The sequence below is a fragment of the Colobus angolensis genome, unplaced genomic scaffold (genome assembly GCF_000951035.1).
Source record: "Colobus angolensis palliatus isolate OR3802 unplaced genomic scaffold, Cang.pa_1.0 Scaffold36, whole genome shotgun sequence".
In the NCBI taxonomy this organism is placed as follows: Eukaryota; Metazoa; Chordata; class Mammalia; order Primates; family Cercopithecidae; genus Colobus; species Colobus angolensis.
The window spans coordinates 2,398,530-2,411,767 of NW_012116932.1; the positions used below are offsets into that span (position 1 = coordinate 2,398,530).

The 13,238-nt window shown below is 56.8% G+C and overlaps 1 protein-coding gene across 1 annotated transcript in view; it reads right to left on the reverse strand.

Annotated features, from left to right (window-relative positions):
- BRD4 (bromodomain containing 4) overlaps positions 1 to 13,238 on the reverse strand; it is a 45,500-nt gene that overhangs the window by 7,677 nt on the left and 24,585 nt on the right. Inside the window, exons 8-13 of the mRNA XM_011953406.1 lie at positions 12,428 to 12,637; positions 11,543 to 11,742; positions 10,779 to 11,074; positions 9,647 to 9,757; positions 192 to 244; positions 3 to 85 (exon numbers count right to left, since the gene is read on the reverse strand). Coding sequence (XP_011808796.1) covers positions 3 to 85; positions 192 to 244; positions 9,647 to 9,757; positions 10,779 to 11,074; positions 11,543 to 11,742; positions 12,428 to 12,637 — 953 coding nt within the window. The remainder of the gene's footprint in view (positions 1 to 2; positions 86 to 191; positions 245 to 9,646; positions 9,758 to 10,778; positions 11,075 to 11,542; positions 11,743 to 12,427; positions 12,638 to 13,238) is intronic.

Sequence of the window (13,238 nt, forward strand, 5' to 3'; positions counted from 1 at the left end):
GTGGGGGCTGCTGGGGAGGCGGGGGTGGCTGCTGGGGCACAGGAGCCGGGGCCTGCTGCATCTGCTGATGGTGGTGATGATGGTGCTGCAGATAGAAAGACAGACAGACAGGCTGATGTCAGGCAGGCAGAACCGGCCAGGGCCAGACCCAATGTCCCACATAATGGAGGATGCCCCCTGAGCCCATGTACCTTCTTCTGCTCCCTCCCGGGGTGCCCCTTCTTTTTTGACTTCGGAGCCATCTCTGCAGAGGAAAAGAGAAGGTAGTGAGGCTCTGGGGGAGAAGGTGAGTGAGCTGGCCTTGGATGGAGAAAGAGGAAAACACAGGGCACGTTCAGGAGAAGGACCAGTGGCCCTGAGGGCAGCCGGGTTCGAAGCGGGATAAGTTGGTTATCACGGGGGAGTGAGAGACATGCGAGGCATCACCTACCCACTTGCCTGCTGCTTTTCCTAGCAGGGACTGTGCCTGAAAAAGCTTCCCCTGCCAAGCTTCAGATCACCACAGCCGCACCGGAAGCTGAGAGCTTGCCCAACGCCTCCCACTACTCAAGGGTCAGTCACTTACTATAGGGACTGAGTGCATGGCCTGGACGGCAACCTGCTCAGTTTTCCAACAACTTGTGATGGCTGCAATGGTCATGTTCATCTGACAGTTGAGAAAAGAGGGGCTCTGAGAAGGGAGGGGACTTGTCTAGGGTCACATGGCTAAAAAGCAGCTTCACAGGGGCCTCCAACTGCATGGCCCTCTGAGGCCCACTCCTTTCCATTCTCCAAGGGGAAGCAGAGAGGCTCAGCTGGGGCGAGAGCCACAGGACGGTGAGGAACGTATCGGCAAGGCAGAATGCAGAGCCCACTCCGGGAAGAAAAAAAGGAGCAGGCTGGCCCCCTGGGAATAACCAGCAACTAAAGAGGTAGATGGACCTCAGAAGTCCCTGCTTTGGGACACAGTCACCATGCTGCAGACAGAAGGCAGCATGTACCCTCGTTCCTGTGGGCCGACAGCTTGGCACCACAGTGAGGTGGATGGGTCCAGGGTATGTCTGCCCCTACGAGGTGTAGAGAGCCAGCGTGCCCACCTCTGTCCCCACTCCAGAGATTTACACTAAGGGATTTCTGCCAGCTGGATGTCCCCTCACCAAACATGGATGGTGTACAAGCCCCAGTGGGGGACATGAGCCCTGGCCAGTGCTCACGGGCTGGCAGGTCACACAGTCGCCAGCCACCCGATTGGAGGCCGGGCCCATGAGATGGCGCCTTTTGGATTCCTGTCACTGAGAATCACTTCATGGCACTGCCTGGCTTCGCCTGAGCTCCTTGCCAGGGTGCTGCCTCTTGCTGCTGGTGTTGGAGGACACATGCTTTGCCCAAATCGAGGCTCCTTCCACTTGGATCTGCTTCGTGGAGGGCCACGCTAAGCTTCTGTGAGGCTTGTGGCCCTCAGTGCAGCAAGACACCAAAAGGGATGGGGAAAGACCTTGTGCCCTGTAAGAGCTCACCACTCCACGCGAGACAAGACACAGACACCAGACCTCAGCGGCTAGACACACGTCCTGTACAAATGACCAGGGGCTGCAACTGGGGACACGGGGGAACCTGGGGCCCCACCTCAAACCTGAACACAGGGCTCAGGACGCTCTGGGACAGAGTACGACATGTGGTGAGAGAGATACTGTTGTGGGTGAGACATGCCAGAAGGGAAAGCTTGGGTAGATGTGCAGTGTCAGGGCAACAGGGAGTCTGACTGCTGTGGTGCGGTGGGAGGAACACTGGCTGCAGAGGTTGGCGGCCACAGGACCAGTGGGGCCCTGCACACCAGGGAAGCAGGAAGAAAAGGCCACAGCTTCTCTCCCAGCACTAATCCCAGTGTGAGGAGGTGATGGAGCCATGGTGTCTAGGGGCATGCTAGGCATACCTCGGAGGGGACCAGGGGCAGGAGGCGGAAGGTAGCGGGAAGCAGCAGGGCCACCGTGTGAAGTCTGACTAGGAGAAACCTCAGGGATGTGTCCAGATGCAGAGTTGAGGGAGAAAGTGTGTGTGCAAGGGAAGGACATGCTGGGGCTCGCCTATTGTCTTGTGGCTTTGGAAGAAACCTTGCTTTTTCAGTTGTAAAAGAGGGATGGCCACTCTAACACCTCACAGCCTGTGGGCTGTGAGCAGAGGCCCATAGGAGGAGATGTAGGGATAATGTGCAGCAGGGCCTGTGGGGATTCCACGGGGCATGTCTCAGCTGCCTTGGAAAGGCCACAGGTAATATCCTGGGGACTTGTCTCCAGGGCCCCTTGCAAGTGCTGGGGCCCCCAGGCAAGGCAGGACTAACAAGTGGGGGAGAGAAGGCGGGAGGTGCACGGCAGACCCCCAGGACCAGATGACTAAAGGGGCTGGTGGTAGAGGTAGCCCCATCTGGCCCACATGGTCTGAGCCCTGTGCTGTGTCTACCAGTAAAAGACAAGACAGGAAGTGCACAGCTTCACAACACACCAGCCCCAAGACACCCCCACACAAAACTCTCTAGAAAGGGTTACATGAAGATGGCCTCAAGTACGGTGTGATCTTTATTCCATGACAATCTTCAACTCAACACAAATTTCATCTTTACATAGGATGGTAATTGTACAAAGAAATAAAATGTTTTTTAAAAATCCGATTGAAACACTGATTCCGCCCACCCCCCAGCCCCACTCCAATAAAGGAGGCAGGATGGAGGGTAAGGTCAGGGCAGGGGAGAGGAGTCCCCGCCTGCACTGAGCGGCCGCCTCCCGCTCCTCCTCAGGACCCACAGCCAGCTGGTGCGTTGAGGCCCGGCTGGCACTTCCTGCACAGGAGGCTGCCAACAAGGAGAAGTGAGTGGGCACTGTCCTCTCTGGCTGTTCCTGGGGCACCAAGCACAGGTGACAGCTTAAGTCTAATGTGCTTTCAAGTTCAACAAGCCCTGAGCGCTCTCTGCCAGATGGAAGCCCCATGGGCAAGAAGGAGAGGGTCCCTGGACAGTGAGGTTGAAAGGACCCTGGAGGAGAGCTGGCCTGTGGCTACGGCCCATGTGCAGTGTGTGGGGGGGGGGGGGGGGGGAGGGGCGCAGGGGCAGCATGCAGGCCTGACACTGGGAATCCAGGCTGCCATTTGGTCCAAGAAAGCAGAATCTTCCCAGAAAGACAATGCCAGCAGCTCCCCAACTGTCCTGTGGGAATCTGGGCATGAAGGCTCTCCCGCCTGCTCCCATCTCAGCCAGGCGGGGCTGCAACAGGAACACAACAGGCGCAGGCCAAAGGGCAGCTCAGAATAGTTTGTTTGGCAAACGGAGCTTGACTGGAAGCTGGACGCCCAGAGAGGATCAAGAGCAGCCCAGGAACTCCTGAGCATCAATGCAGGCCCCGGGAGGCTCTGGTGAGGCCAAGGCTAGCCCCTGCTTCCACAGCGAATCTGGGGCAGTTGCAGCTGCTCAAGCCCAGGGAGCTGAGGAGAGCTGCCAGGGCTCCCATGTGGGCGGGGAGCCGGCACCCGAGGGCTTGCCCATGGCGACAGCCCACTTCCAGTTCCAGAAGAAGGCAGGCCTTTAGGAAGCACCCACAATCTACACTTTAAAAAAGAAGAAAAAATGAAAAGCCCCTGAAACGCAGACGCAGTTTCTTCTTAGGGGACTTTTCACGTCAGGCAGTTTTCTGCTGAGATGCTGGATTTGTGACCAAAAAAGGGCCGGTATTTATTTTTAGAGCAAAAAAGCCTATTAGTGCCTCTGGGAGGGCTTGGATGATGTGGCCACCCTCGCCTGCCCCAACCACAGGGGCTGTCGTTATTCTAAGTGACTGAAGACAGGGAAAATGTTCACACTGTTAACACCAATCAGAGGTGTCCATGGGGCAGTCCCTGAGGGTCTGTGACACCCTCTCCGGTCCACCAGCCCAGATTCGCCCCCCCTAGAGGAGGTGCGTGGGGTGAGGTGGGGTTGGGGAATGATGGGCCCAAGGCCCTTCAACAGTGCCTGCCCGGCAGGTCCTGCACACTGCAGCCTGGTTCCAGGAGGTACTTTCCCTATGTGACTTGAGAAGAGGGAGGCCAAAGAAACTGGGGAAATGCCCGCCAGGCAACTTAAGCTTTTGGAAATGCACGGGAACAATGGAGACGGAGGAGGAAAGACTCCAAAAGGCTCAGAGTCAGCGGTGGCTCGAGCCTTATAGGGTATCAGTGAGAAGCATGCTGTGGGAAGAGCCTCACTGAGCCTTCCAGGGTCTAGAGGCCTTGCCTCTAAAGCTCCCACTCCTTATCTGGGACAGCTCTAGAGGTCAGAGTGTTCTTCCGCACACTGAACAAGAGCTCTCCTGGACTAATGTCACTGCGAGGTTCAGGAGGGAAGTAGTTAGGGTCCAAAGTCCCAGAAAAAGAGGGATGGGACAAAGAGAGAAAACATACTTGGGGTCTGGCTTTGCACACAGAGCAGCACCACATGAATGCACGTGTGGGGGATTGTCATCACCCTCCAGGAGATGCCACCCACCCAGAGGACCCCAGAGGACCAGGGAGGCTGGGCAGGACAGCCAGGCAGTCTTTACACAGGGAGGCCCGGGCTGCTGGCCAGGCAGGCAGCCTTCCCGAAGGCGGGACTAGGCATGTGCTGCTGGACATGACTAATCCACCCCGGGGGACAGGCCCAGGGCTCTGAGGAATTCCATAACTTGATGGAGTCCTGTCCCTTTCACGGAAGAAAATGGACTTAAGCTATAGCTTGCTGGGAAGGAATCTGGAACTGAAGACCGTTTTATTAAGAGTCCGTGTCCAATGATTAGGCAGGACCTACGTAGAGGGAGAGAGAAACCAGTGTGAGAGAAATGGTGTGGAATGTGTACCATTTAAGTCACAAGAACAGAAGAACTGCAGACCGAGCCAGCCTCCTGCGCCCTGGTGGCTGATGCGCACAAGAACAGCACTGGAGACTGGAGCCCTGCCCCATGCCTGGCTAACCGTAGGTAGAGACAGACCCACCACCCCCTTAGAAAGGTCACAGAGGCAGAACTCATGAACGCCTCGGAAACCACCCCCAGCCTGCTCAGCTTCTACATAGGAGTGGCTTTGGCCCCCACTACCAAGCTCCACGAGTGCCCTGCCTGCTGAGCGCACGCCGGCATTTCCTTTACTGCCCTCAAGCGGCTTCTTTTGAATTTGAGTGGTGCCCCTGCCCTGTCCCACCAGACAGGTGTGGCAAGCCAACTAGGCCCCTGCTGACTTTGAGCTCATCTCATCCAGGGGCTGCGCACTGTCTATTCTCAGGGAGGCAATGCCAGCCCTTCCGCCTGGGTCCCTAAGAAAGGAGGTACCCGAATGCAGGATCCCCAGTGGAGGGGAAAGAGCAAACAGCCTCATCTCTGCATTCCTCCAGATCCCCCAAACAAAAAGTTCAAACTCTAAAAAGCAGAACCTATTATATACACCGTTGAAGAGGAAGAAAAAAAGAAAAAGAAACACGCCAAGGAATAAAGTCTTGTCCTTTCTTTCCTTTTCTGGGGCATCCAACATGGCTCCCTGGACCAGGGAGAGGCGCTGGGCTTGTTCCCACCCACGCAGCAGAGCAGATGCCTCTGCTGGAGTCACGGATGCAACCGACGTGCTACTCCCTGGCCCCTGAATGCGGGCATGGGAAAAACACGCCCACTGGCGGCCTCTCACTCCGGGCCACATTCCACAAGGCTCACCCTCACCCGCCCGTGAAGCCCCAGAATCCCTCCAGTTGCAAATACTGGGTGTGTAGGAGGGAGTCACCTGGCTGTGCAGACGGAAAGGCTACTGCCCCATCTTCAAGTCTCTTCCTATTCCCCCACCTTCAGGGTCCTCACTCTTCCCCTAGGTAAACGCCACACTCTGGAGGAGGCAAGCAGCAGGCCTGGAGATGCGACTAAGTGCCTCAAAGGCCCTGGGGGTCAAGAAGCTGAGGCTGGTTGTGTGGTAAGAATGCCCCATGGCCTCTGTCTGCACTTCCCAGCTCCAATCTTTCCAAAACATCAAGCATTCCTTTTTCCCCTGGAGCCATTAAGAAACACCCACATGCTCCAATCCTGGGAAAAGGAAGCCAGGAGACTAAAATAGCTGGACTGAGCTCCCCCTCCAACTAGAAGACCAGACCAAAGCCCAGGAGGATCTCTCACACCTCCCTGAAACCCTGTCCCAGCCCAGGTAGCTGAGGTGAAAGGGGTATCCCTAAGAGGAATATAAGCTATGGAGACACCTCAGCTCACAAAGACCTGTGCGTGACACTTGGGAAGAGCCAGATGTCAGCAATGTGACAAGTGAAAGCTAGGAGATTCCTAGGACATGCCCTGCCCCATATGCTGGGCAGACCTAACCCCACTGCTAATGACAGCAAAGCCACAGTGCTGTCCACAGCCCACCTGGGACAGTATCTTCCTCCAGTCTGACCCCCCCAGGTCTGCAGATGCCCTAGGGGTGGTGGGAGGGTGGCATTTGTGCCCTACCCCTGCCTGTCTCAATACAGAACCCTCAAGCAGCTCCAGGCTTTAGTTGGAATCGCAGCTCAATGAAAGACCACAGCCCAAGCACTAGCTGGAATGAGAGGAAGTGGTAGGGCTGGCCCACTGCACTGCATGCTGCCGGGGCAGAGGGTGGGGAATACATGGTAGCCTGGGACCCAGCTAGGAAAGCAGCACCCACCCCCGCCATCCTCCTCCTGCCTGTGTTCCGTGGTTTCCTGAACTGGAGCCTGGCCGCAGAGGACCGCCCCACGCCTGCATCAGTCTACAGCATCCTGGTCTATGGATAGCTGCCAGGAGGGGTGTTCAGTATCACACCCCCCAGCCTCAATCTAATGACTCTGTTCGGTTTCTTTTGGTGATTCATGTCTCAGGGCCGTGTCAGCGGAACTAACCCCGTAGTGTAAGTGACAAAAATAGGCCCTTTCAGGAATTTCGGCTCTAATCCAAATGGAAACACAAGAACAAGGGGGGTTGGGGGGAGCTGCAAATCAATTAGGCCCCAAAATACCAAAGGGAAATAATGTTCCCCCACCCTGACCCACTCCCCCACTAAGGCAGAGCTGCCTGTAACTGGCCGTGGACATTAGGGCTGCTGGACTTCCTGGACCCAGGAGAGCAGCTGCTGAAGGAGCTACACCCTCTCTGCTCCCCCGCCCTGAGAATGCAGAGTCCTGTGCAGGACAGGGCAGGAGAAGGCTGCACTTATTGGTGCCAGGGTGTGGGTTCCCGCTTCGGGATCTGCCGTACAAAACCCTCACAGCAGCCCCGCCTGAGAGAAGCACCCTGCCGGCCCACGACAGAGCTCACTCAGTGCACACAGAAGGCAAAGGAAAGCCCCTGCTGGTCAGGACTGTGAAGACAAAAGGGAGCCAGGCAAAACCCAAGGTGGGGAGGGCGTCTGGGAAGAGGGGAAGGCCAGAGCCCAAGCAGCTGCGCAAGCGGCCAGGGCTGGACCGCCACAGCCTGGGAGCCTGGGAGCCAGCGGCTCTGAGACTGTAAATCTCGCCCTCCTTCCCGCCAGGACAGCTGTTCCCAGGACTCTCAGATTACTTGTTGCACAATCTTTCCACTTTTTTTAAAGTGGGGGAGTGAAAAAATAATAAAATCTCAGCAGCGGCAGGAGGGGTGTGGGGCACTCACTCAGGAAGCCAGGAGCGTTCCCAACTCCTCTCCCAAAGCAGAGGAGCCCAGAAGAGGGACGCAGAGGCCAAGGGCAAAGGCCACGACCACAGACTGGAAATCAGGATGTGATGTCCACAGCCCCTCTAAGGTGTCTTGTCTTGTGAGGGCTAAAATAGCAAACTCCCTCCCCCGCAACCATGCCACGTCATTTTAGTTAATCGGGTCCCCTGACAATTTCAGCATCTGGGGTTTCCACTTGGTCACTCAGATCCTTACATGTAAAGGCTACAAAACCTCCGGTAGGAGCAGTCAGCTAGAAAACAGGAGGTGCAAAAACCCAGAGGAAGGCAAGCTGGAGGCTTGGCTGGCACCGAAAGTGAAAAGTCAGCGGCCACCAGGAATGCTAATTGGATCCAAGAATACAGCCATTCACCCCACTCACTGTGCGGTGAGTGGGGGCCCTAGCTTCGGGTGGCAGAGCCAGCCCTATCCTGGGCAGCCATGGGGTGCAGCGCCTCCTGCTGGCTGATGGATTACAAAAGCAGTGTGGGGAGAGTGCTGGTTAGAGATGAAAGGGTGAAGGATGGCGACAGGGAAGGCCAGGAGGCCAGTGAGCTGCCCATGGCATTCTGCACAGTTGTGCTAGAGAATGTGGGCATCTGGAGTCCTGGAGGGTCTTTCAGCCCACTTCAAGGCAAGTCTCCTCACTCACCTGGGAAGCAGAGGGCACCAGGCTGTCCAAGGGAAAAGGAATACTGACAAGACCCGAGGTGCCACCCTGCCCCCGCCCCATCTGTGCGCACACACCTCAGAGCAACATGGCTCTCCCCAGCTGCTGTGAGGGGTCCTCAATCTTCCTTGGCACGATCAAGTTATTTACATGCACTGATTATTGACGGTTAGCATTTATTTCTAGTTAGAATAAAATCCCAGGGATGCGACAAGCCCGTGGGAAAACATGCAGGAGTCTACTGCCAAAACACAGGTTTCCCACTGTGGATGCCCACTCCCCAGCCTGCCTGAGACCCTAGGGCCAGCTCTCAGGTGGTCTGCAGCACGCCAGCTCACTGACGCAGCTGCACCAGCCTAGTGGCAACCCTGCTGGCCATAAACACAGGATGTTAGCTCCATCGCTCAGCAGGGGCTGGTCGCCAGGCCTCCTGGGCACCATGGCTCCCTCCCTATCCTCTCCTCTGCACCAGCCTGAGCATCTGTGCCCCTGAGAATAATAAGGAAAGTGCACACTTGGAGGAGAGCAGACCCTCTCCACTCCCACCTGGCACCCAGAATCGCTACCTGCCTCCACCTCCCACTGAGGCTGCTGCTCAAAAGGTGGGCTCTAAGGCGGAACCCAGGGTCTGACGTGCAGGCCCACAGGGCTTGAAGAGAAGGGACTGTTAGTTAGAATTGCAGGAGAGACACACCAAGCCCAGGTGCGTGTGGAGTTAGGGCAGATTCAAGAGCAGCCAACACAGCAACGAGCACACTCTGGGGGAGGAGCAGGCAATGGCCGGGGCCCAGGTGATGGCAGGGGCCAGCAGCAGACTGGCCACGTGGCTGGCCAGCTGCAGTCTGCTCCACATCCACCAGAAACCAGCAAAGTGTCTCCCTGAAGCTGCCGCACTGCATGTGACTGTGATACGGGGAAGGCCCTAGGACACGAAGTCTCCTCTGGGGCACAAAGCTGGGTGCGGTCACCTCAAGGTCAACAGCACAGCCTGGGCCCCCATGCCCACAGTCCTCATGGCCCAGCCTCCCCACCCACCATCCAGGGCTCCGCGGTGTCAATGCCCTTGGCCATTTGTCCTCCATGACCAGACCCTGGCAGGGACAGCATGACGGACAGGCTGAGAGAATGGACACTGTTGCACAGAATGCAAGGCTATCCATGGCCCCAGGGAGACGACACAGAGACAGGCAGACAGAGGAACTGAGCAAGTTCTGGGATGGCCGTCTCTGGGCTCTAGCATCCTGGACACAGGACTGAGCTGGTGCTGGGCATAGGTGGGAGGAGTTTGGTAAGACACGTAGGACACAAGTCACCTAACCTGTTTCGGAGTCTTCGCTGTCAGAGGAGCTGGACTCACTGGAGCTCTCCGACTCTGAGGACGAGAAGCCCTTCATCTTGGAGGAGCCGGCAATCACATCAACTTTCTCAGCTGCAACCCAAGCAATGGGAGCTTGTCAGGCGAGGCCGTGGCCCAGGAGGCCGCTCTAAGCCATGGGCACACCCCATCCATCTGGAGGAAGGACCAGTGAGGAGCCTGTGCACGGTGGGCCCAGGGGCTGCTCCTGCCAGCTGCCACTCCCAGAACCCACGTGGCCCCACAGTTCCCATGGGTAGACTGCGGACATTGGGATTTCAAGGTTCCTTCAATCTCTCAAAGTTCCCTTTGGGGGGTTTATCAGGGATTCAAGAGACCAGGCAGAGGGGTAATTTCCTAACACAAGGTACCGCTGGGCATGAGGCTTGGATTCTCCCAGTTACCGTTCAGACAGGGGAAGAAGAGGATCCAAAAGGAACATGCTGCCCAGAGGTAAGGCAAGGCAGGGAGAGATCCCAGGGGGTCTCTCAACACAGCTGTTCAGACACACGCCAGAATCATCATGTGGTGTGCCCCAGGTAGGGGCCCAAGGACACCAAGAGCCAGTCTGGGCTGGGGACAAAGACTGTGCAATGCCCTGACACCGGATCCTAAGTCCTCAGAGGAAAGCCATAGGCCAAGATGAGCTGTGTGACACAAAAGAGCTGCTTGGAAGAGTCCAGAAAGGATGCCACACCTAACTGTCCCTGCTAGAGAGGGACAAAGGCCGGTTCAGTGCTGCATTAACCGTTGGTACACAGGTCCTGGGACCCTGCAGACCCGCCTGTCCTCCTTCCCCAAAGAGGCCAGAGGAAGACTCAGCAGCAGGCAGCCTGGGTTGAAAGCAGCTCTGGTTTAGAACACAGCTTCAGGCAACAAGGTGCAGAGGGGCCCCAGACACCACCAGTCAGTGATCTAGAAAGGCACTGACAGTCTAGGGCCGAGGGTGATGTCACAACCTTTCAGGAATTTCTGTGTCAAGAACACAAACATTATAATTGGAAAGAAAAAGCGCACAGAGAGTAGACTGAGCAAGGAGGGAAGTTACTAAGGGTGCCCACAGAAGGACTCCCACGCCCAGAGGGCCCAAGCACACCTTGAGGTTTCCTTTTCTTCCGCAAACAGGAGGTGACATAGCGCTCCAGCTCACGCAGTGTGGACGGCTTCAGGGTCTCAAAGTCGATCTCAATCTCGTCGGGGTTGGAGTTCTTCAGCGAGGGCTCCCGTGACTGGATGATGTGCACCACGCGGCCCAGCTTCTCGCCGGGGAGCTTGTTGATGTCCAGGCTGAGCTGCCGCTTCTCCTCATAGGACATAGGCTTGCACTTGTCTTCTTCCTCCGACTCATACGTGGGAGGGGGCTTGCTCTTCATGGGCGCTGGCTCCTTCTTGCTATGAAGGGACAATGCAGACACCATCAAGAACGGGCCCCCTGAGGACGCCAGGCACTCATTCCTCCACATGTATGTTGGGGTGAAGGGGTGCCCTTCCCATATCCCCCACCCACCAGCCTTCACAGGAAACGGGGCATAGGCAACTCAATCTCTGGGAGCACCCAGTGGAGACTGAAAGTAAACTGTGACTGCATGCCTGAGTGGGGGTTGTGCTACAGCCCCATCCTTGCCGCCTATCCCCCCCAACCAAACATGGTGAGCTCCGAAGGCTCATCCTACAGAAAGGGGCAGAGACAGTGCAGCTAAGTCCTGTGTGCAAATGGCCACCAGCCTGGCCTGTGGAGCCACGCTGCAGATGGGCAGCCTCCACACCCAACGAGGACGGGGAGGGGCAGTGGCCCACACAGTCTCAGAGCAGGCCCTGGAAGGAGGGTCCCCACCCAGGGCAAACTCAGGGGACACAGACCTCACACTGCTGTTGCTGCTATTATTTTTCTTTGTCTTTTTGGGAGGAGGTTCCTTGGCTTTGCTTTTTTTATTCTCTTCCACTTCCTCTTTCCTTTTGTGCTTTTCTTTTTTCTTTTCCTTCTTGTCTTTCTCCTTTTTCTTTGGTTTGTTCTGCTGGGGCTGAGAGAGGGCTGCAAGCTGCTCGTGGACGGCTTTGAGCTGTGGACCAGACAGGAAAGACACACACTCAGGGCTAAGACCACCTTCCTGTCACCCAAGACCCAGGCGACTGCTCCAAAAAACATGCACCCGGGGCATCAGGGTGTGTAGGGGACGCAGGGGGAGGGAAGGCCCCCAGCTCTGCACCTGTCATGTTAACCAGATTCCTAACAAGTCTATCCCCACCCATTTCCTCAACTCCAAAGATTGCCAGTGTCCTCCTCAACAGAGGAGCCGATCAAGCCGACAGACACTAAGTCTCACAGCCATCCTGATCCCAGAAGGAGGGCCCCTAAGAAGCTAAGTAAGAGTATACAGACACGTCAGGCACGAAGGGCCTGATGACTGGCTACAGGGAGAGGAGCAACCAGGTAGCCCAGGAGAGACGAACATCCTAGCTCAACCTCCTCCTTCCAGACACTGAAAGGATCAAGCCACCTCCTCTCTGCCCAGAAAATGGCCACGTCACTCCCCATCCCCAACTGCAAGCTCAACACAAGTATCACACATATGTGCATGATCAACATGCACTTGACCTAGCAGAGGGGAAAAGGCCATAGGCGGTCCAGTGAAAATTCTGCTCCCTTGGGAACTCAGAGCCAAGAATCTCTCTTAGAAACTTCTGGGGAGGCCACCCTGGTCCATGGACTCGGGGGATTAAGAATGGAGCCACCAACGCCCTCACCTGCTCCTGGAGCTCAGCCAGCCGCTGGGCTCGCTCCTCCTCAGAGTCATCAGTCGAACTGTCACTGTCCGAGGAGCTATCGCTGCTGCTGTCGCTGGAGGAGGGCGGGGCCACAACCTTGGTGGGAGGGGGCACTGCCGGGGAGGACACAGCCACCACTGGCTCCTCAGGCTCATCCGGCATCTTGGCAAAGCGCATTTCGAACACATCCTGGTGAGAGAAAGACACGCTGTGAGGGCTGCTGGGTACCCAGGCCGCGGCCTAGCATCACCTGGCCTCACTGGCTGCTGGGGCCAACTCAACAGAAACCAACCGAGAGCGAAAGAGGATGGTGATCCTCTCTTTGCCGCCAAGACAGGCGCAAGGGCCTCCGACAACTCTTGCAACACTCTTCTCTCAAATCTCACTTTGAAGAGCAAGGTGGTCCAGATGTAGCCAGGCACTTACTCCCTGGAGGACACAGCCAAGGTAAGGACGTGAGACCCAGGCCACCAAGGCAGCCAGCCCACTGAAGTCTGGGGGTGCTTGGTCAAGGGCACCCCCAAACCGCAAAACAGCCAAGGCTCCCGCCAGGTGCGTGGCGGGAGCAGGAGTCTGTGGCTTGAAAGGGTGTTCCAGGCAGAGGACACAGCACGTGCAGAGGTCCCCAGTGGGAGTGTGCCTGCCACAAGCACACCTCCTCTAGGGGACCAGGCTCTGCTGTAGCAGACACGGCTCTAAGTTGGTCTCCTCATTCCTCAGATTGTCCCTGGAGCACTTAACCAAGCAGGGCTACACCACTGGAGGAGGCACCTCCAGCGTACGCAGGATA